The sequence below is a fragment of the Fukomys damarensis genome, unplaced genomic scaffold (genome assembly GCF_012274545.1).
Source record: "Fukomys damarensis isolate Sample0158 unplaced genomic scaffold, DMR_v1.0_HiC HiC_scaffold_1, whole genome shotgun sequence".
Taxonomy (NCBI): Eukaryota; Metazoa; Chordata; class Mammalia; order Rodentia; family Bathyergidae; genus Fukomys; species Fukomys damarensis.
Window position 1 is genome coordinate 69,031,842 of NW_022900913.1, and position 21,610 is coordinate 69,053,451.

The window sequence follows — 21,610 nt, forward strand, 5'->3', positions numbered from 1 at the left end:
CTTGGAAAAAAAAAAAAAAAAAAAAAAAAGGTCCTTGTTCTTGCCATGTACAACTGCTACATGATTTGCTTCCCCATTGGCTCAATGTTACCTAAGTGGCTATAGTTGTAATCCTGTTGGTTAATCATAGTTTTGTCCTACTTTGTACCCACCTCATAATTTGGATCTATAAAACACCCTTTGTAAAGTGGAGTCCAATGCAACCCCTCCTGTTTCTCAGGAGGTATGTTTCTCCCCTCAATAAATATTTCCTACTTTTAACCTCCATTGTTCTTAGAATTCATTCTTTGATTTTGAGAAATAGTAACTCAGTATATCTGACATCTAGCAGGTTGGGAGTTGTATTATTTCCCCTGTATCACTTGGAGGTCCTATATCATTTTGGAGGCCCCAGAGAGATAATTGGAAGGGGATAGGAGTTTGCTTTTGTTTCATGGATACGTTGTCATTCTTGTTTGTCAATTGCTTAAGTTACTTATGCCTTGTGTACCTTTTATGCCTTGTCTTTTTTTACATATTGTTTTTTGTTAAAATGATGACAAATTTAAGTTGAGCACAGGGGAAGATTATGATGTTTCTGTGATGGGACATTTTACTTTTGCAGGCAAGGTCTTGTATTCATGTTTTGTATGTGCTGCATTTAGACTTATTAATTGCTAAATGTTTTTGATGCTTCTTGCTTGTCCTGTTTGACTTGTTAGACAATGGCACTAAAGAAAAGTAATGTTAGAGCATGCACTAGTGGGCTTTGATGTTAGCCAAAATATGAATTTATGAAATGCTACAATTGGGTCTTTCTATAAAATCTAGTTTATATTTAGGAAATATATATGCATATTAAGTCACAGGTCTCCAACCACCAATAAAAGGCAATAGGCTGGTGCTCATTCTTAAGACCTGGGGGAGAGGTTTCACTGGGAAAGTCTGGCCTGATCTCCATCTAGACTCTAGAGAGAACATTGAGCCTGTTCTGCCTCAGTTTCCTATTTGGTCTGATCTTCCATGGTGAGGAAGTGGCAATCTTAGCTCTTGAGATTCCCTACTCTCCTCTTTCCAGGCTGAGTGTGACAATTTATGGGCACATTGTCTCAATAGCTCACCATGAGCATGAGCAGAAGAGTTCCCTTTTTCAGATCTTATTCCTTAACTTTTCCTGTCATTTTGTACTTTCCCTTATTTTGGTAGCATGTTTCTGCAAAGAATAGACAGGAAGGAGCCCTGCACTATCACAACCCTTCCCTCCTATCCAACAACTAAGAACCTTTAAGTTGAGTCTATAGAAAATGAGCATTTGCTGATGCCAAAAACAGAGAAGTCATCTTAGATGAGGAACACATATCCCATCTCTGGGTCAGATGAGACATTGGAATTTTGCTCATTCAGAAGACTATATATGAAAGGAATGTTCTCACTTAAATGCTCTGGGCAACAGTTTTTCTCAGGAGACTGAATCTGAGACTCCATGGGAAGAACTGACTTATGGGTGACACTGGACGGAGCTATTCCTCCAAGCACATATTTAAGGGACCAAAATACATTTAGTTTTTGGGGTTTTTTGTTTTGTTTTGTTTTTTGGGTACCAGAGATTGAACTCAGGACCTTGTGCTTGTGGGCAGGCATGGTACCACTGGGATAAATCCCTGGCCCCTAAAATACATTTGGTTTAAAGGAGAATCCAAACTTCCTGGTGCTCTCTTTCTCCTTTCGTAAGTCTGGTTCTCATTGTTTATGTGTGTAGGAGATGGAAATACATTTGCTCAGCTGTGGTTGCTGGACAGTGGGTATAAGTTTTAACCTGTGAGCTTCATAAGTGTGTTGCACGTATAGAGACATAGAAATTTTAGAGTGCATTTTGAGTAGAATTTAACCTTGTCTTGCTGCTAGGGATGATTGCCTAGGTAATTAGGCAGATAGCACAAATGTTTTAAAGACTTCTTTGCTCTAGGGTCCAAGGAAGGATTTTTCTAAGCCATTTATCTGTCTCTAGAGGTGATCTCCTTTGCAGATTGACAGGTGCTCTGACCACTTTCAATTTGCCCTTGAATTTTTCTTTACTATCTTTCAAAGAATTGGAAAGCCTTGGCTCAGATCTCTTGATTATTGGTTTAGTTTTGCTAACAATGTTTCCTTTTTTAAACATGACTGTCATAGCTGGAATATTTTTCTGCACTCACACCTGGCCTACCTATCTCTGAGAGGCAAAATGGAAAGCAGAGGGAAGAATTGATTATAATACTATTTCACAGCTAGAAGTGTACTAGAAGAGAGAGAGAGAGAAAATGGTCAGAATTACCTTATTAACTTTTTTCTCATAATCCTTACTTGTTTTCAAAATGTAAATGTAAGCCACAGGAAAACCAGATACTTCTGGCCCTTAAGGCATAAATGGATGTGCTTACTATCACAGAGCCTAAGCTTCCCCTCCTTTTTTCTTTGGATGTTGAAGTCAAGGTTTCCAAGGCAATCTTAATCAAGGCCCCATCTACTATTACTGAGCCTGAGTCTCCTTTACCTTGCCCTTCAGATCCTAAGGGTGAGGTATCTAAGGCAGCCATGATTGAAGTATCTCCTGGGCTATGTCCAGCCTTAGCTGATTTTTTTATTACCCAGTCAGCCCCAGATATTAGAAAAAAGCTACAGAAGATGGCTTTTGCTCCAGATAGCTCACTTAATACTTTATTGAGAATTTCCTTCTCAGTGTTTTATAATTGATACCAGGAGGAGGTCAAGGGAAGTTAGACTGCTCCTGAGATAAGAGATCCCAGGGATCAGATCCATCTTGCCAGCTGATCCAACAAGACTGGAGGGCCTCACAGCACCCTCTGCCTTCTTCCCTCTGGCTGGACTGTCATCTCCACAGGGAAGCTCTGGATAATCAAAACTATAGAGGGAAAAGAAAGCAGGATATTTCTGGACACGGAGCATGTCTCTCAGTCCTTCTTTTTAAACCCTGGCCTTCCTTCCAGCCACATAATGTATATTCATTGGAAGGAGTCAATGGAGAGGAGGTAACTTGCTATTTCTCACAACCCTTAGGCTATAACTGGGACAGCTTTCACTTCACTTATTCCTTTAAAATTATACCTGAAAGCCCAGTTCCCCTCCTGGGGAAAGATCTTTTATCTTGTGTGAATACTGTAATACACATGCACCCAGGTCAGGTGTGCTGCCTCCCTCTCTTGAAGACAGAAATAAATCCAGAAATATGGGCAACTAAAGGTGCAATAGGAAGAACAGGAGCTGCCCTGGTACAAATATATCTAAATGGTAATTATATGTGGTAAACTATAACTATGGGACAACTTAGTGGAAAATCTCCCTTATGTTGGGAACAAAGAAATCATTCCAATTTTCATTGGCCTGACTCTACTAAATACTCGGGATGAGCACCCATGGAGCAATGTATAAACACTCTATGGGTGAAAGAATGGTTTGAAACATTTGTTTAATCACTCTGGAATTAGATGGGGGGCTTGCAATGGTACTCACTTATCATGTGGAATCAATTTTTGGTCCTGGCTAACCCCTGGATAGATAGGGAAATGCATGCTGGGACTTGCCTGGCTACAAGGCAGGAGTGTCAAAAATATAGACAAAAGTGCAAATTTAAACCATCTACCACAATGATCATCTAGACATATGTTTCATCAATATGATCATTTGCAGTCTATCTTTGTCCCTTCCCTAGGATTAGAGGATGACGTGCAACACATTGAAGCCTTGAGTAACTATACTTAATGGCTCTAAATTGGTCTCTCTTTCCTAAATAAAGAAGTAAAATTAATGAGTAGAGTCATCCTCCAAAATCAGATGGCATTAGACATCCTAACAACATCACAAAGGGTACTTGTGTAATTATAAAACCTAAATGTTATTTGTACGTTCCTGATCCTTCTGCTAATATCTCCATGGCTGTTTGAATTATTGAACAACAGGTTAATGCCATGTGAGATTCTAAAATTTCCTAGACCTTCTCTTTACCCTCTTTGTGAGAGGCTCTTTTTGGTAATATTTGTTAGTTATATTCATTATAGTCTTGTTAGATCTAATTCTTTGGCCCATGCATATTTAACTGTTTCTTTGGCTTTGTCTCCTCCAGACTTAAAAAGAAAACCCAAGATGAGAACACCTGGCATCTATGGAGGGCCTTTAGATATATCTTCTGGAGAGTATCTCTGACTGCCAATCATGACTACGACCCCCTTCAGCCCAAAATAGCCAGAATGGTCATTGTCCCTGCCCACCAAAGGCAGTTAGGGATACTTCTTCAGAGGGGTGAATGTTATAGACAGCTCAGTTAGGTAGAAATATTATGGACAGACAGGGCTAGGCTCACAAAGGAGTCAGTGCAGAAGATAAGAGCACATTGCAACTGTGGCTGGAGGGGCAGTTATTGAAGGCCAGGCTTCAACATAAAGACAGAATGCCTATATATCTCCACAGAATGCTCACCTACCTCCCTGAGGGATAAGCAGCATACTGTGGTTATGATTATTACCTGATCCAATAAGCCTAGATAGGCATCAGTCACATGGGTGGGTAACCAGGACCTCCTGACTCATCTTTTCCAAAAAAGTGGTCCTTGTTCTTTCCATGCACACTTGCTACATGACCTCCTTCCCCACTGGATCAATATTACCAAAGTGTCTATATTTGTAATCCTATTGGTTGATCATAGTTTTGTCCTATGTTATACCCACTTTGTGATTTTGATCTATAAAACTCCCTCTGTAAAGTGGAGTCTGTGGCAACCCTCCTGACCCTGATCCCCAGGTCCTTTTCTGTCTCTCAAGAGGTATATCTCTCCCCTCAATAAACATTCCCTACTCTTAACCTCTGTTGTTCTTAGAATTCATTTTGCAATTTTAAGAAACACAAACTCGGTATATCTGACATCCAGCAGGTTGGAAGTTATATTATTTCCCCTATATCATTTAAAGGTCCTATATCAAAAAGATCTCCAAATATAGAAACAACACAAAGTACACAGTAGATGACACAAACCAGTGTCAGGAGGATGGATGGGGTATGGGACCCCATCAGGGCATGTCAGGGGCCTGTAGCTTGCGGAGTCAGGACCTAACACTGTCCCTCAGCTATTCCCACTGTGAAATGGTCTTCTGAGCACCAGGGATTGGATGGAATATGAATGTGTTGGCATCACACAATGTGATGGGGAAAACTCCAGGGCAGTGTCTCCTGTACTTCCTCCCTGTCAGGATAAGCTGGTGGAAGTCACTGTAATTCAGAGGCCAGTGGTCAATATTTATAGTCATGGTGTGCTCAGACTACCACTGACTGCTCCGGGTTTGATGGAGCTAGTCTGTGGGGAGGAAGCCCATGTTCTCTGGTTGATCTGTGAAGTGCCACAGGCACACATTTCCTTCTGGCCCAGAATCCCTGCTCTGTCGTCTTTGGGGGTGGTGGGGTCTTGGTACAGATCAACGATTAGGCCACTTGGGCCAAACCTGGTGGCTAGGAGAACTGCAAAGTCCGTGTGCACAGAGGAGTGGGTAGAAGGCTTGGAGGTGGCTGTGTGCCCAGAGATGGACTCATGACTGGTAGAGGCTGAAGTTACAGCCAGGGTACAGCTTCTGAGGCTCCAGAACTGGGTTACTTTAAAAGTGATGTGTCCACACTTGACCTCTGTCTATTCCCTACTATGTGTGGCATTGCAGTTCAACATATTAGGGCCCTAGCAGGGTGCACTGCTCTGGGCAGGGCTGCAAGTGACTTTGTCCAGGGAGCAGAAAGCTGAAGCAGTTCAGGGAGCTGCAGCAGGAGGCACCCTAGAACCAGAGATCCCCCAGGGGAAGAGTGATGCCAGGAATCCCTGAGTGGCTGGACAGAACTTGCTGTCCTCATCCCCCGGGGGACATGACCAGGGGAGGAGGGATGGACACAGCTGTAGAAATGCTGTCTGGGGTGGGGCAGGAAGTGTGTTGGGCATTAATCCAGCTCAGTGCAAGAATTCCAGTGGGTAGGAAAATTCTGGAGGCAGAGCTGCAGCTTCAGGGCCAGAGCACAGGGTGGGAAGCCCCCTGCCCAGGGCTCTCTCACACTCCAGAGGCTGAGCAAGGGGACCCCACAGCATGGTCTGGGTGCACTCAGGCATGCACAAGGGGCTGCTGCCCAATGTTATGTTTTAAATGATGCAGATTTGTTTTTGATTATGACAGTAGTTTATAGTACAGAAAATTTGGGAAATGCAAAACATAAAGCAAGAAATAAAAAATAATCCATAATCTTGTAGCTGTTCAGCAATGCTCATAGTTAACATTTTGAAACACATAAAGCTCTATAATCCTCTCTCTGAAACCCTGGTGGCTGGAAATGTTTTTGGGACAGAGAAAGTTTCAGATTTGTAAAATTTAGTATCATGCTGCAGATACTGTAAAATCCCTAAAGGGATTAGAGAAGATGCTTTATCATCAAACACATATTATTTCTGCAGTGCAACAAATACATCAACACAAAAATATTCATTTAGGTCAAATTTTGCTACAGGAGTTAGAAAGAAACTTTAAGTTTCCAGAAGTTTTTGGGTTTGGGTAATGCAGATAAAGGCCAGTTGTGCAAATGATCCACTCGGGACCAGGGAAACCATGTGACTCTCTGGGACTTCCTGGCACAGGGACTTCTGCTCCCCCACCCGTAAGGGCACAAGATGGGCATGAAGCTGGCCTGGTGGAGGATGGAGTGCAGGACCGAGAGAGAAAGTGGCGTAGGGACTTTGCCCACTCCAGCTCAAGCTGTTCTAAAGCCAAACTGTTACAGAACTTTCTGATTTCAAAAGTCAGCCATCACGCATTTTCTCAAGCCTGATTGGAGTTTGATTTTCTGCAACTTGAGCCCTTAAGGGTGGGGGAGCAGAAGCCCCTGTGCCAGGAAGTCCCAGAGAGTCATATGGTTTCTCTGGCCCTGACTGGCTCATTTGCCTAAGCCCCATGCCAATCACAGTTTGCTGTGGAAACCCAATGCTCTGGCTTAGACCCGGAGAAAGGGTGCTGTTCTCCGGAGAAAGGGTGCTGTTCTCCGTACCTAGCTGAGCTCCCTGCTCACCACACTCTCCCCCAGAGTTCAGCCTAAAGCGTGTGGCACTCGTCAAGCTTCACCTGCTCTTGTTCCAGGCCACGATCAGGAGTCCTGTTCATCACTGTCCAGGGGACAGAGGAGGATCCTACAGACCCTGTGTGTTCTCAGGAGCACATGGCACTCAGCACAGAGCCCAGGACACCATGAAGGTCATAGTCATTATTGCTACTGGCAGCACAGTGCCCGACCCTCCAGTCAGTGTCCCTGTCCCCACCCATGGGCAGCTCACCATCCCCTAGGCAGAGCCCCTGCCCTGGCAGCCTGCTGTTGGACTGTACCACTCCTCCCTGATGCTTCCCTCCCCCTGGCCACTCCTACTGCCCATCAGTACTTGCCCAGGACTCCCTTTGCCTCATGGCTTTTGTGTTCTGAGCAGCTGGGTTCCCTGGAAAGATCCTGGGATTGCTGGTCTTCAGCAGGGTCCCCTGGTCCCTCCACAGAGGCAGATTGTGCCATGCAGGTGCCAAGCAGGCTGGGTTCTCTCCCCATTCACTGCCAGCTCAGCTTCATCCTCCTTCTCTGTGGTTGATGTCTGGACAGTTGGTGTTATTGTGCTTAGTGATTGTCAACCAGTGTCAGCTGCAGGACTTGTGAACTGCATCTCCTGGGGCTGCTGTAGGACAAGCACAGGGGATGGATAAGAGAGGCAGAGGCGGCTCATCCATGTGTTTCTCCTTGACTTCACCCTTCATCGTGGAGTGAGAAAGAGCCCCTGAGCACCTGTGACAGGGGGATCCCTTCTTTCCCAGGAGAGATGGCCCCTGAGGACACTTGTCATCCTCTCTAGGTGTTCCGGTACCCACACCCACCTGCAGGTTGCTCATAGGAATGAAAATTTGATCCACTCCAAGACTGAGGAGAGAGCCGGGGCCAGGCAGAATAGGCTGCCTCCCAGCTCCCAACTCCCAGATCTAGGTTGAGCCCGCTGAATCGGGATCCTGCTTTACTCCTGGCCAGTGACCATGCCTAGAACACTTTCCTCAGAATGATGGATCTCAACCTGGGTCCAGGGCCAATAGAAGCCCTGGGGACTGGATAGAAATAGTCTAGTCTTGGTCAGAAACAGGTGGGCCCTGCACCTGGATCAAGGCCTCCAGGTGATGCTGATGTGCATTCAAGTTCACACATTGTGTTTTTGGTTTTGGTTCTAGGGATGGAACCCAGGCCTCTGAGCCTCCTAAGCATTCCCTTGTATGCACAGTGATGTTGATCAGAGAGGTAGATAAAGTAAGTAACACAGTTGTCTCTCCGTATCTAGGACAGATTGGTTCCAGGAGACACCTGCAGACAACAAACTCTGTGGAAATTCAAGTCCTTTGAATAAAACACTTCCAGTGCAGTGAGTGAGTGGGTACAGGGGGACAAGAGGAACAGCTTCTGATGTTCTATGCACGGCAAGGTAATTCATTGTAACAGTTAATCAAATATTTCAAAATAGCCAGTAGACACAGAAAAAAGATTTTTTCAGGGGAGGTGGTTGTTTTGTTTTTCATGGTAGGGATGGAACCCAGGGCCTCAAGCCTGCTAAGTATGTCTAAGGTGACAGGTATGTTATTTTCCTGATCTGGTCCTTTTATGTTATATGCTTGTATTACAATGCTACTTTGTACACCATAGATATGTACAATTCCTAAGGGTGAATTCAAATGAAAATATGATTAAGAATAAGATGTTGTGGTATTCACATATGACTTACTCATATCCTCCCTTAAATCATCTTGAGATTACTTAGAACTCTTAATATAATAAAAATACAATGTAGCTGCTGTGCTATATATTTTAATGAAATAATGACAGGAAAAACTATACACTGCCAGTACAAAGACAAGTTTTACAAAATGATTCTCAGTCCAAGCCTGATTGAATTTGAGACCATGGAAGAGAAAGCCATGGAAGGCTGACTGCTCTGCCCAGCACGGTGCTTGGCCCAGAGTAGGTGCTAAGAATGGAGTCATACTTGATCAAATGGGCATTCATTCTCTGGCAGCCCTGACTCATACAAATGGCTGCTTGGAAACAGCAGAGGAGGGAGCCTAAGATTGGGTTAGGCTGAGTGATAAGTTCCAGAGGTGGGAAGAAAGGACCATCGCTTGGATGAACACCATCACTTTGGGGAGCAGGGAGGAGTACAGAAATCCAGGAAGCTTGGTCATCTGTGAAGGATTTCAAGTTCCTAGGTTTCGATGAAGGGGAATAATCTTCCACCCATATCCAGCCAGGTTCCCTGACATGCAGCCAGCACGCACTGCACAAGTGGTACTGCGATGTCCTTACTCTACCAGCCAAGTCCGGCTCTTGTTTCCCAGCTGGCCCCAAAGTAGAGCTCTCTGCAGTATCTTCTCTCTTTGTCCTCCTCTGGAGGCCCCTCCCACACCCTTCCTCCAGCATCCCAGTCATCTGTCAGTTCCTCCATCACAGCTGTTTCCATCGTGGCCGCAGAACAGTGTTAGTTATAGGCATCAATTATTGATAGTATTTTATGGGTGGCTTAGACATATAAGCACTTACTGCAATGGTAAGATGTCCAGTAGTACCAGGACTCAGTTTCCCTCCTTCTAAAGGAAAAGAGTAGTATCAGAACTTCCCAGTGTCTTCTCTGGCCTGAGAATGTCCAGCTCTCTGTTGTGCTATTAGTACTGGTCGGATAAACCATCCCCAACATGCCAGACCTTTCCAGAGGGCATATACAAAGGCTGACCTAAATATACAGTGTGCTTAAGTTTTAAAAATTACTACAGTCAAGGACACATTGCCATGAATTCCCCCAAATACTCCTCCTTGTTTTGAACACTCTTATCCCATCCTTCCTGCCACTTTTTACAGTGGGTCTGGAAGCCTTCTTTTGCAAGTGTCTTTTCAAGGTGTGATCAAAAGTACTGTAAATACTGTGCCAAGCACCATTCAAATGAAAGGCAGGCTCATAAAATCATTACAGTGCATCTTCACCCACCTCACTTACTGGGTATGGCACCCTGTGACTTCCAGCTCTTCCACAGAGTCAAAATGACCATGAAAGGGAAACATTTTGAATTAATTCAGGACACTGAGGCAGCCAAGACAGCACAACTAGACACTTCAGGAAATGAAAACATACTACTACAAAAAAAAAAAAAAAAAAAAAAAAAAAAAAATAAAAAAAAAAAAAAAAAAAAAAAAAAAAAAAAAAAAAGGAAAAAAAAAAAAAAAAAAAAAAAAAAAAAAAAAAAAAAGATGGGATAAGTGTTCAAAGTGAGGAGGAGGATTTTGAAGGGGATTAATGGCAATGGGATTTTTACTGTAATAAAATTTAAAATGTAAACATTCACCATATTTTTCAGTCACATCTTGTAAGTTCAGGACCAAGGCCCAGCATCAGGTCACTGTATCACTCCCTGTAGAGTGACACCAGCAGCTGAGTGACCGCAGGAACCCATGCCCAACTAGGCTGTGTGTTGGAATCTTTAGGCTCTGGTGACAATATAATGTTGACCTTTTGAGTTTAAGGGAGAAGAAGCTATTTTATCCATATGTTTTCTCCTTCTCCTCTCTTCCTTCTTCTTCTGTGCTAGGATTCAGACTCAGGCCTTCATCCACACTAGGCATACACTTTACCCCTGAGCTATACCCCTCCTTAAATCTTGCTTTCCTATGATGACACTCAGTGACATCGGACAATCCTAACAGACCTGTAGAAGGGGCCACTGGCCAGGAAGTCTGGGGTAGGGCCAGTCATGTGGACCCTGACTCAGGCAGCTGTGGGTATCAATCTTGACATGACCCATAGTCTCAGAAAGACATTAGCGGACGTGTTACTTATGCTCCCTGAGCTTGTTTGCTGTGGCACCAATCAGGCTGTAAGCTGTAAAGGTGCTGAGACTAAATAAGATGCCATATGCTACCAAGACAAGCACAGGCTGCTCTGTGAACTAGAGGGGTCCCTAATGTCACCAGATCCTTCCACTGCAGAGAGGGGACATGTGTCATCCATGGCCTCTCCATACCACAAAGCCATCATGGCACACTTGGGGAAGACAGCACCTACTAGGCCTGAGGAGAGTCTACCCCACCCCCATTCCAGAAATCCAGAAATGAAGTCTTGAAAGTACAGACGCCAGAAAAAATAAAATAAAGCCATCACAGGACTCCCCATCTTTATCAATGGTTTAAGGGGGAACATGGAGTGGAGGGTAGGAGGGGTGCACACAAAGGGGCTCATATTTGGAAGAAAGGACTTGGTGTCTTTTCAAGCCTCAATGTTTAAATTTGTTTCATCTCATGCCATGTTCTGAAAAGGATCAGACATTGAAAACCAAGCTAACCCTTCTGTGGGAGGGGCCACCCAGCTGCTGGGCTCCCCAGGGAGCCACTCCTGCACCTTTATTCAGATTGGGCACAGCACCTCAGACAAGGGCCAGGGAACTGGGATTGTCATCTCCCTACTCAGGGGCAGCTGGAGGCCTAGAGGGTCAGGGAGCAGAGCCTTCTCTTCGCCTCTTACAGGAGCCCTGGCTATAGGGAGGCATCTAGCAGCTTCACAGTCTCCATGGGTTAACTCAGGGCCACACCATCCTCTCAGGTCCCTCTGATGGGGATCAGGATGCACCTACCTTGAATTGCACTCAGGTTCGTTTCAGAATTGCCAGCCAGTGGGGACCATAGGAAGGCTATACAAATGGCAGGCACAATGGAGCCACCTGGGAGTGGCTGTTTTGTGACGGATTTTCTGGGTGGCTGCTATAAGCATGCACAAGAGAACACACAGTCCTTCCAGTGCCTACTGAACCTGGACCTCCAGAGGGTTGTGTGCCGTCTCTTCCTGATTGATCTACTCTATGTAGAAGGCCTCTTTCTTCTGTCAGGAGCAACAGGCAACTGCAGATTGTCCTTCATAGGCCTCAGATATGTCCTGGTCACCTCCCAGAAGGCCACTGTGCCTGCATGAGCCATGCCCCTCTCGATGCCAGCTAGGGTGGGGATTTGCAAGACAGAGGGGTTTGGGCAGTGTCCTGCAAGGCCTAAGGGCAGCTAGCTTTCTGCCAGCTGGGACAGACAGAATGTATGGAGATGACTTTGGGGCCTCCACCAGTCCTAAAGGTCAGTGTCCCCAGCATCCACCCAGATGTTAGACTTAGGATAAGTGGAAATAGATTGATATTTGGGAATGGGGGATGCTGACTTTGTCAAGATACCATTGTCCCTTTAGTTTATTATCCTTCCATAAAACACAGAACATACACAATCTACAGTATACAAAGTATAACTTACAAAAATATAAAATCTTGGTTATTTTTTAGTATTCCAACATATTACTGTATATGTTACTTCCATATATATTTCAACAACCCAGCCTAATGAATCTGATTATCTCTGTGGGGAATGGTGTCAATTCCCACCTTTTGGTTTTAAAACAAAATATATATTAAAAGAAAGAAACCCACAATGGTTATATGTGCATACTGTATGTAGAAAAGCATCTGTGTTGGAGTGGGAAAGAAAACACCCAAACATGCCACCATTGGGCCCCTTTTCCAGTTTGTAGCCTGAAGAGTTTTAAACTAAGCACTTAAAGAGCTGTTCTTTCTGCATGGAGGAGTGAGCACCCCTAGACGTGCACAGTCTTTCCAGGTCTTGAGATGATGAATGCACAGACCAATGTCCCAGACACGCCCCATTGCCAGGCCTTGAGGACAGTGAATTGATGGGTGACCTTCAGGCCAGGGCTACTTCCAGACTCCTTCTGAGTGGGGACTCAGGAAGCATCAGGGGGTTCAGTCACCAGCAGTGAAGACCCAAGATCTTTCTGGGCCCAGCAGGGTTGCCTGTAAGCTCTGCCTGCACCTGCAGCTTCTCTGCCAGTCCGGGTCCAGCTCCTGAGGGGGCACAAGACTGCCTTCCCCAGAGAGGGCTTACCGGCAGGCACACGTCTCCACAGACATGTTGGGGTATACCTTCAGAACCACATTTCGGTTCTCATCCAGGAAGAGGACCCCGAGTGAGTTCATCTTATCTGGAACACAGCAGGGCTCTGGGATGCCTGGGATGATGCCCACTGCCCTGACGATGCTCTGGATGGTGGCATGGTTGGATGGGCGGACAATCTGCAGGGTGAGAAAGGAGCGGGGTCACCTCAGTGCTCTGTTCTCACTCACCCACCCAACCCAGCTACCCTCAAGGCTGCAGACCACAGCGCTCTACTGCTATTTCTTGACTGAGGCCCTGGAAATGGTGACTCAGAAGAAAAGATGAGTTCCAGAGCCGGCCCTACCTTTGAGGTCAGAGCCTATAAGAGAGTTCACGCCTGTCTGACCATCCTGCCTCCCTTCATGACACTGGCCACTGGAGGGCGCTCGTGTGTCATTCATCTCTGAGTAGTATCAGTCTGGCAGAGGCGGCCTAACCTTACATGCAGTCCAGTTATTAAAACTGAAAGGGTAGGCTTGGCCTGTGCTGGGAGCTGGACCTTACATGCAGTCCAGTTATTAAAACTGAAAGGGTAGGCTTGGCCTGTGCTGGGAGCTGGACCTTACATGCAGTCCAGTTATTAAAACTGAAAGGGTAGGCTTGGCCTGTGCTGGGAGCTGGACATACACACTTCTCAGCTGTGCCTGAATTTCATGGCAGCTGCAGCATCACTGGAAGCATCTCATTTTGTCATCTTATAGATTTTTGGGGTGAATATGACTTTCACATCACCAGTGAAGCCACTAAGGCTTAAAATGACTACGGAACCTGACCAAGCACTCTGAGTTAGAAAGCGACCTGACTTGGCACACTTGCCCATCTCTGAAAAGATGAACACAGCCGTCACTTGCTCCAGAGCACTAACAGATGCAGGTGATGGAGATGGGGGTGGGGTAGGATAGCGACACCTGCACACCCGCAGCTCTGGCTGGTGTCCTGGCTGGTGTTCGGGAAGGTGAGGAGGCATCAAGCAAGGATGATAAGGTAAGCACGGGGTCAGCCAGCTGTGTGCCTGCAGAAGTCTGGCCTTGCACAAGCCCTGGGCCTGTGCAAAGCCTCTCCAGCAGCCCCTATCTGTGCCAAGCTCCTCCATTCCTCCCTGGCACATGCGCAGCTTGGAGGAGAAGCCCCTTGACTCACAAACAGATTAAGACAGCCTACATCTGGGCCTGTGCTTTCCCACTGGGCTGATTTAGTGAGGATCAAACTGGATTTATGTACTGACTTCCTTTCTTGGAGGGCAAGTGGGAGGAAACTGCATGCGTCAAGGGTTCACAGGGCCTGAACAGGCTTCCTAGAGGTGGTGGAGAGAACCACAATCCCACCCAGGGGAAGGAGAGACTGAGAGCTCAGGGCCAGAGCAATAAAACAGCCCTATGTTGCTGTGTCTTACTGGCTGTCCCCAGGGTGCCCTGAGCCCAAGAAAGGGGGGAGCCCACACTGCGAGACACAGAGACTAGTATCCAGCTGGTCACAGACACTCACCCCTGGGGTCCCTGACTAGGTACAGGTGGGAAAATCTTGGCAAGGGATGGGACCTGCCCTGTCCGTGGGGTAACACTGACAACCTCTGGAGATGGCTGCTGCGGGGAATGCCCTTCTACAGAGATGGTTCTGTTTTCTTAGAAGACATGTTCTGATTTAAAAATTCCAACTCCACCAAGCCAAACTTTCCAAAGTACAGGCTAACCAAACATATCTGGGAGCTGTATCCACCTCTGTCTTCCTGTTTCCTGCCTCTATGATTGGGAGGTTACCTCCATTCTGCAGATGGTGACCGGAAGTCACATAAGCAGAGGGACTTCCCACAGGGGCAGAGCTGAGATGGAGGATCAGAGGACAGGCAGGACAGGAGGAAGGTGCTCCCGCCAGCTTACCTTGGGCATGGGGAATTCACAGGCTCCTGCGCAGTAGTAGGCGTCAAAGGACTTGGGGGAGATGACCCATTCGTTCCACCCAATGTCTGCGAAGTCCACCTTCAGGTACCGCCGCGCGCAGACCCGCGGCTCGTCCCACTGCCTCCTCCGAGCCTTCTGCATCGTCTTCTCATCAAAGTCCAGCACCTGCGAGGCGGTGGCAGGGAAGGGGCTCTGGCCCTTCCTCCTGCGCTCCTTGCGCGGGGGCCGGGGCTTTAGCGCGCGGAACTGACCAGGCCACAGCTCCTGCTTATGGAAGTGCGGGGCCAAGGGTGCTCGTGCCGGCAGCTCATCTAGGCCGGGAAGTTCGTTGTCCTGTAGCGGCCCGGGGACCTGTGCAGCCCGACGGACGCGGGGGTCCGAGGAGCTGTTGTGTGTGGCACGAGCCGCGGGGTCCCCAGCAGGAAAGGGGTCGTATCTCTGCAGTGTCACTGCCACACTATTGGGCTCTGAGATGGCCAGGTCATTGGCGTATACGAGAATATAGGGCGCGTGAGGGGTGGACCTGGGCACCCCGGGGTTCCTCTCCCCAGAGTCCAGCTGGGCGGACAGGAGCAGCTCGCCGTCCCGGCGCGCAGCCTTGACGATGTGAGCAGCTCGCCGTCCCGGCGCGCAGCCTTGACGATGGCAGAGATGTCCTTGGCCTGCCACAGGCCCCGCGGTGGTGGCACCAGGGCCATGGCTCCACGAAGCAGCCCCTGGGTGGCCGCGTTCTTCGCCAGGCTGTGGAAGAGCACGTGCAGGCGCGTGGGGCCCGGGAGCTGCAGGCGGCATGGAGCACTCTTGGCCCGAGGTTTGCAGGGCACATCTCGTGCCCGGGGCCACCGCGGTGGCTCTAAGTAGAAGTGGAAGGTGGCCGTGAGGATCATCTCCGAGTCCTGCATGGAGCTCAGGTTGAAGAAATACACGGCCTTCTGATCGACCACTTCTGCGAGAGAAGGACAGACCACAGCATGTTGGGTTTCCACTAGGAACTACACTTGCTCAGGGTGCCTCCCACCCAGGCTGGGGTGGTGAAACCATGCCAGGACCCAGTGTCTCGCTCAGCCTGCGCTTTGCTTTCCTCTTCTCCTGCAATCCCCACATCAAACTAATGAGGGCGCCCTTTGGTGTCCTCAATGAACATACACCATTGAGGTCAGAGTCGGGGACAAACGGAGAGGGGGCAGAAGAGGTGACAGGGTAGGTGTTCAGGCCTGCTGGACCCTAAAGCTCCATTTTCCCAGCCTGTCTAGCCAGAGAAAGACCAAGTGTCGCTGACACCTTCATTAGGTGCTCAAGATGGCTTGGGCTGGGTCCAAGCCTTGTCTTAAGGCGGCCACACAGCTAAGGTATTCGCACAGCTGTTTATTCTATGCATCCAGTTTTTAAATGCAACCATTAAGTGCAATTGATAGTAAACACAGTCATTCTTCCAAATGAGGTGAAATAATGAGAACTTCCTATTTTTCACTGCATTCTGAGCACATTTAAAGGGAAGCTTGGATCAAGGAACAGCCATTTGATCTTCTGCTGTGGACTTTTAAGATTGTTTTACAAAGAAAGAGCAGTATCAGGATTGCATAAGGTCAGTCAATAACCTACCTGGAGGCGCCAGGCTCGGTGAGGATCAGGACCACCTTGACCATCATATCTGGTCTGCAAGGAGATCCCAGCATGCTTCTTCCTCTGCTTCCCTGGTGTAGCTGACCACTCCTTCCTTCTCACTTGGAACCATGTCCTCCTCACATATTCGCCATGTCACCCCACAGTCCCAGGAAGCTGGACAAGTCCTCTCTAAGCAAGGGGGGGGTCTTTCCTGGCACATCCCTGCGCTGGAGACCAGGTGAGAGCAGCTGCCCAGGAGATGGCAGACATGGGTCAGAGCTATAATCTGACACATGCATCCAGAGATCAGCTGGGATTTTTTTAAACCACAGTCTTCAGTTTAATGTTCTTTGCTTCTACCGGGCAGGAAGCTTTATTCTATTGGGAGTTTTCACATGGACCATGAGAGGAAGGAAGAAAGGGGGTAATATCTATGGAGAGCCTCTTAAAGCTAAAGACATCGTCATAGCTAATCCTCCCAACACATGGAGATGTCACAGCCCCACCACATTCGGACCAGCATGCCTGGGGGCTCTGCACTTCTGGAAGTCTGAGAATCAGCTCAAATGCCCAGGGCTGAGTATCTGCAGCACCTCCAAGCTGGAAACTTCCAGTAGTTGTCCTTGCTGTCACCCGTGGCTCCTGCACTGCATTTGCTCAAGGTGGTTCAGAGAGGGTGGCTCTTTCTGCCACATGCTTGTTGACCCATGGGTGGGTGAAGGTCACCACAGTATAGCACCCACTCCCAAGGTAGAAATGCTTCAAGTCTCCCTTAGATGCCACTATGCTCTGAGCCTCACTGTCCTCAAGTGCTTCATACAGGCCTGACATGAACCTCTGAGGCTGAAAGAAATGGCATATAGCAAGCCCCATACAAGGAAGGTGCCCAAACATGTTTCCTGCCACTGTCACTGAAAGGACAGAGGGAGGTAGGGCCAGCTCCTCCTGCACCAACATGAGCAGCCCCACTCCCCACAGCACCTGGTCTGGACTCAATGTGGCAGATGTGGCTCACTTTCATCTGGTTCATGTCTTAGCACGACTGTTCTGCTCATATCACAGATCCAGAGTGAGGATGAGTCTCAGAGGTCACACAGGAAGGTAGACATCCTACCTCTGTGGGGCTGAGGGCTTCCAGCCAGAGATAGCTTATGGTTTACTGGGCAGCCTGTCCCATGAGAACCCTCCCTGCTGGGACCTGCCAAGGTCCAGCCTGGTCACTGTAGTCCTCAGGTTCCATGCAGGCTGTGGCTCAAGGCAGGAACCCTTACCCAAAGTTTCCAGCTGAGATGTACCCAGGCCACAAGGGAGAAGCCCAAAGAGAAGACCCAATCTCTAGTGACCTGTACTCACAGTGACTGTGCAAGGAACCTCCTTCCCTCTCTCCTGTATCAGTCCTCCCTTCCCAAAAAACATCTGTAAAACTCTCACTTAGCTAAGGGTCAGCTGCTTGGGTTCTTGGCCAAGGTGGTCAAAGCTGTTCTGGGAGAGCTCTGCCTAGTTGGGGACAGCCTGGTAACAGTGACAACAGTCATTGGCAGTATCCGGTCACATCACCCTCACAGAGCACTGTACACATGAGGCCTTGTGTGCTGGGATTAGTTCTGGGACCTCCTTTGCTTGGAGCCTCCACAGCCCCAAACAACACACCCCTTACCAAAGTCCCACCAGGCCTGACAGCCCATCCCTCCCTCTGCCTCGAAACTTGTCCTTCTTGTCATCCCTACATGAGGCTTCTGTCTAGGGCTTTGCCAGGGCTGTTCTGTCCTCTGCCTGGCTCCTCCAGGTATCCTGGATCCTCCTTCAGGTCTTCGCCCATTCAGCTTTCCCCGCAAAGCTGCCCTCGGCCTTGGGATGAAGAGCCTCTCATCCTTTCGCCTACCCCAAGCACTTCCTGATGTCCTTGTATTTATTTGTTATCATTTATCTTGTTTTCTCCATAGACTCCTTGAAAGGCAGAGCTTTAACAATTTTGCTCTCTGCTGCCTCCCTAGGTCCTGGCATAGAGTGAGGGTGGCATTTGGTGCTCAGAGATATGTGACAAAGGAGGGGATACCTAGGGCACATTAAATGGCCTCTACATTGCAGGAAGGCAGGAAGGGACAGAAAACAGTGGAGTCTAGAAGGCCCTGGCCATTGTCCTTGAGAACAGCCACCACATCAGTAAGAAGCCCAGATAGCCTAGTTTTCTAGAAAGACACGGCTGACTGCGAAAACACAACTGGAGATCCAGGAGGTTGGACCTTCAGCCAGTGAGCTCCCTGCGGGCCTCATTTACTTTGTCTTTAAACAAGATTACAGCTTGAGTACCTCATATCTGAAATGCTTAGGACCAAAAACATTTAAGATTTCAGATTTTTAAAAACTTTAGAATATATGCACATACATGGTGCAACATCTTAGCGATGGTACCTCAGTCTGAACACAACATTCTTTTCTATTTCCTGTATTTTATAAATTTAGCCGGAAGGTAATTTCGTATAGTATTTTTAGTGTATCTGCATTTTGACTGAGACTGGTCACATGGAGTTGGCTGGGGAATTTTCCATGTGTAACATCGTGGCAGTGCTCAAAAAGTTTTGAATTTGCAGCTTTTTGGATTTAGGATTTTAGATTTGAAATGCCAGTTATGGAGTTCTGAACTCCATGCCTCAGAGCCTGGCTCTGATTGAGTGCCACATACTCACTACGATGACAGGGAGGGATGGGTCATTTACTCTGTGAACAGAGGGCTGGGCCTTCAGTGAGGGTACATCACCAGCCTAAAATCACACCCCTGGGAAGGGACAGAGGCTCAGCCTGACCCAGCACCCACATCCTTATTCTCCCATGTATTCGGAGCAAGAACTCCAGCACCAAGTATCGCCTGTGTTGGCAAGACTTGCTGCAGTTTACAGATGCCTCCCCCATTTATGGCCTTGTTCCTGGATAGAGGGTCCCCGCCTAGACTCACCCTTCCTTGGAGATGGGTCTCCAGAGGAGGAAGCAGCACATCTGAGGGCTGGCACAGGGCTGGCTATGAAACAGCTTTGACTTAGATGAGCCAGGGGAGTGGGAAAGAAACAGACCCACTCTATGCTGGGCAGTGAGTCTCCACCTACTCCCTGCTGCTCAGAAGGGGAAAGTAGCCTGGGTCACCACACACAGCCAGTAGCTGAGGAGGTTGGGAGTTATGCCCAAGTTTGCCTCTTGGTTCCAAAGAAGAGGGATCTGTCAGACAGTTCCACCTCACCCGAATTCTGATTTCTCACACTTTTATCTTCTACCCTACTGTTCCTGGGCCCCAGTCTTGTCTCTGATGGAGATGGTAGGGGTTGTGTGGCAGGGAGAATAACAATAGCCTGGTACACAGGAGGTACCAGCCATTGCCATGCTTAGGCCTCCCCTGCCTCAGTTTCCCTGTCTGTAAAATAAGTCACAGGTTGTGAGTCACTGTCACCAGACCCTTTTGAGGGTTAAATCCTGAGTTCCTGTTACTGGTACCATCCCCATTCCATAAAAACAAAAAAATACTTAGACTGGCCAGTGCTGGCTCTGAACTTGCTCCTCATTTCTTCTTTCTTTCAACCTCCCAGGCCACACCCTGCCTTTTATAAGTGAGTACAATCAACTCTACCCCTCTAGTGATTTACCAAGGTTGTGATTATGCCAGGTTAAGTCCTAAGTGGCTTAATTTAATAATGGTGCTTCAGAAATGGACCTTAGGTGGTAAATAAAAGTTACACAGGATGCAGTTTGATCGGTTGACCTTGTGAGTCTGCTCAGGGGAGGAGAAGAAAGGGATGTGCTCAGTGGCAGGTGCTCCCCCATCCATCGTCCTGGGAGGCCAAGCTCCCCATTTCTGGTCCTAAAAGCCATAGATGTTACCTAGAGCCACACAGCCCATGAGCAGCATGTGACAGCTCTGATCCCAGGCAGGATGGGCTTGTGTCCTTCCACCTAGGGAGGGCAGCCTGCACACTGAAGGGTTTTCTCCTGGTGAATGCCTCCTCCGCACAGAGCTGCAGGGGACCCCCACCTACCTTTTCTGGAACTGTACTATGCAGCCATGAGCAATCACCACGATAACCTGGGTCTTCCCAACACCCCTGTTGCCCAGGTGGTACCTCCTCTTCCTGGGGGCTTACACTGCGGCCCAGTCCAGCATAGCCAAGCTTAGTGGGCAGGCTGCTGGAGCAGAAGTCTAGAGGCTCTCAGAGCAAGCCAACATGGAGGGCCTCTGCCCAGTTCCAGCCACCATGGAAGAAGGCAGGGAGGTGGTTGCCAGGACAGGAGAGGGGCAGGGTACTTCTGCACCCTGGGATTCTGGACCTCAACCTGCACACTTCACACTGGTGCCCTGGAGTTCTCAGTGCCAAGCACCCAAGACCCTCACTGCATGCCACTTCCTGCCACTAAAACTGTTCACTGCATGCAGCTGGAGGAAACCCCTCCTGCCTGGCACTTCTACCTTCTCCTGTTGCTGCTTGTCCGCCTGACCATCTCTTCTCCAGCAGCAAGTGCCAACACCTCTGGCCTTATTGTCCTCATACTCCCCAGCTCGCTGGCATCTAAAGCTTGTGTCTGGGTCGGGGGTGTTCTTGGTTCAGCAACTATGGGAGACCACCAAGGATGGGAACTTTGGGCCACGCTGTGCCACTCTGGCATTCTCACTGGTGGCTCCTGCCTGTCACAGAGTGCTCCTGAGTTGATGGGAAGGGATGAACGAAGGAGTGCAAGGAAGAGGAAAAGCGGCTTTGCAGAGGGGAAGGCTGGTTAAGGAGGAAGGGGAGAAGGTAGGGAAGGTTCCCGGCTCACTCTACTCACCCAGCCTGGCACGGAAGCTGCGCACAGTGTTGCCGCCTCCAGGCTGTGCGCCCCGCCTGCTGTACTTCTCATAGAGCCGGAGCATGTGGACAGCGACCATGTCCCGGGCGCCCTGACCCAGGGCAGTGGCGGCTGCGTCCCCCGGTGAAGACTCCTGCAGTCTGTCAGCGACCACAGGCGGAGAGGGCCACGACTGGTCCGAGCGGCTGCAGCCAGCGTCCCGGAACAGCAGGAGCAGAGACAAGAGCGGCAGCAGTCGGGGCCCC

At 48.4% G+C, this 21,610-nt stretch overlaps 1 protein-coding gene across 1 annotated transcript; it reads right to left on the bottom strand.

Annotated features, from left to right (window-relative positions):
• Positions 1-10,350: 10,350 nt before the first annotated feature.
• Gdf10 (growth differentiation factor 10) lies at positions 10,351-21,609 on the bottom strand (the record flags this gene model as incomplete). The annotated part of the gene is made up of 4 exons (XM_010622626.2): positions 10,351-13,172; positions 14,913-15,530; positions 15,569-15,879; positions 21,345-21,609. Coding segments are annotated over 4 exons (1,386 nt in total), but the record flags the coding sequence as incomplete, so codon positions are not given.
• Position 21,610: the final 1 nt, after the last annotated feature.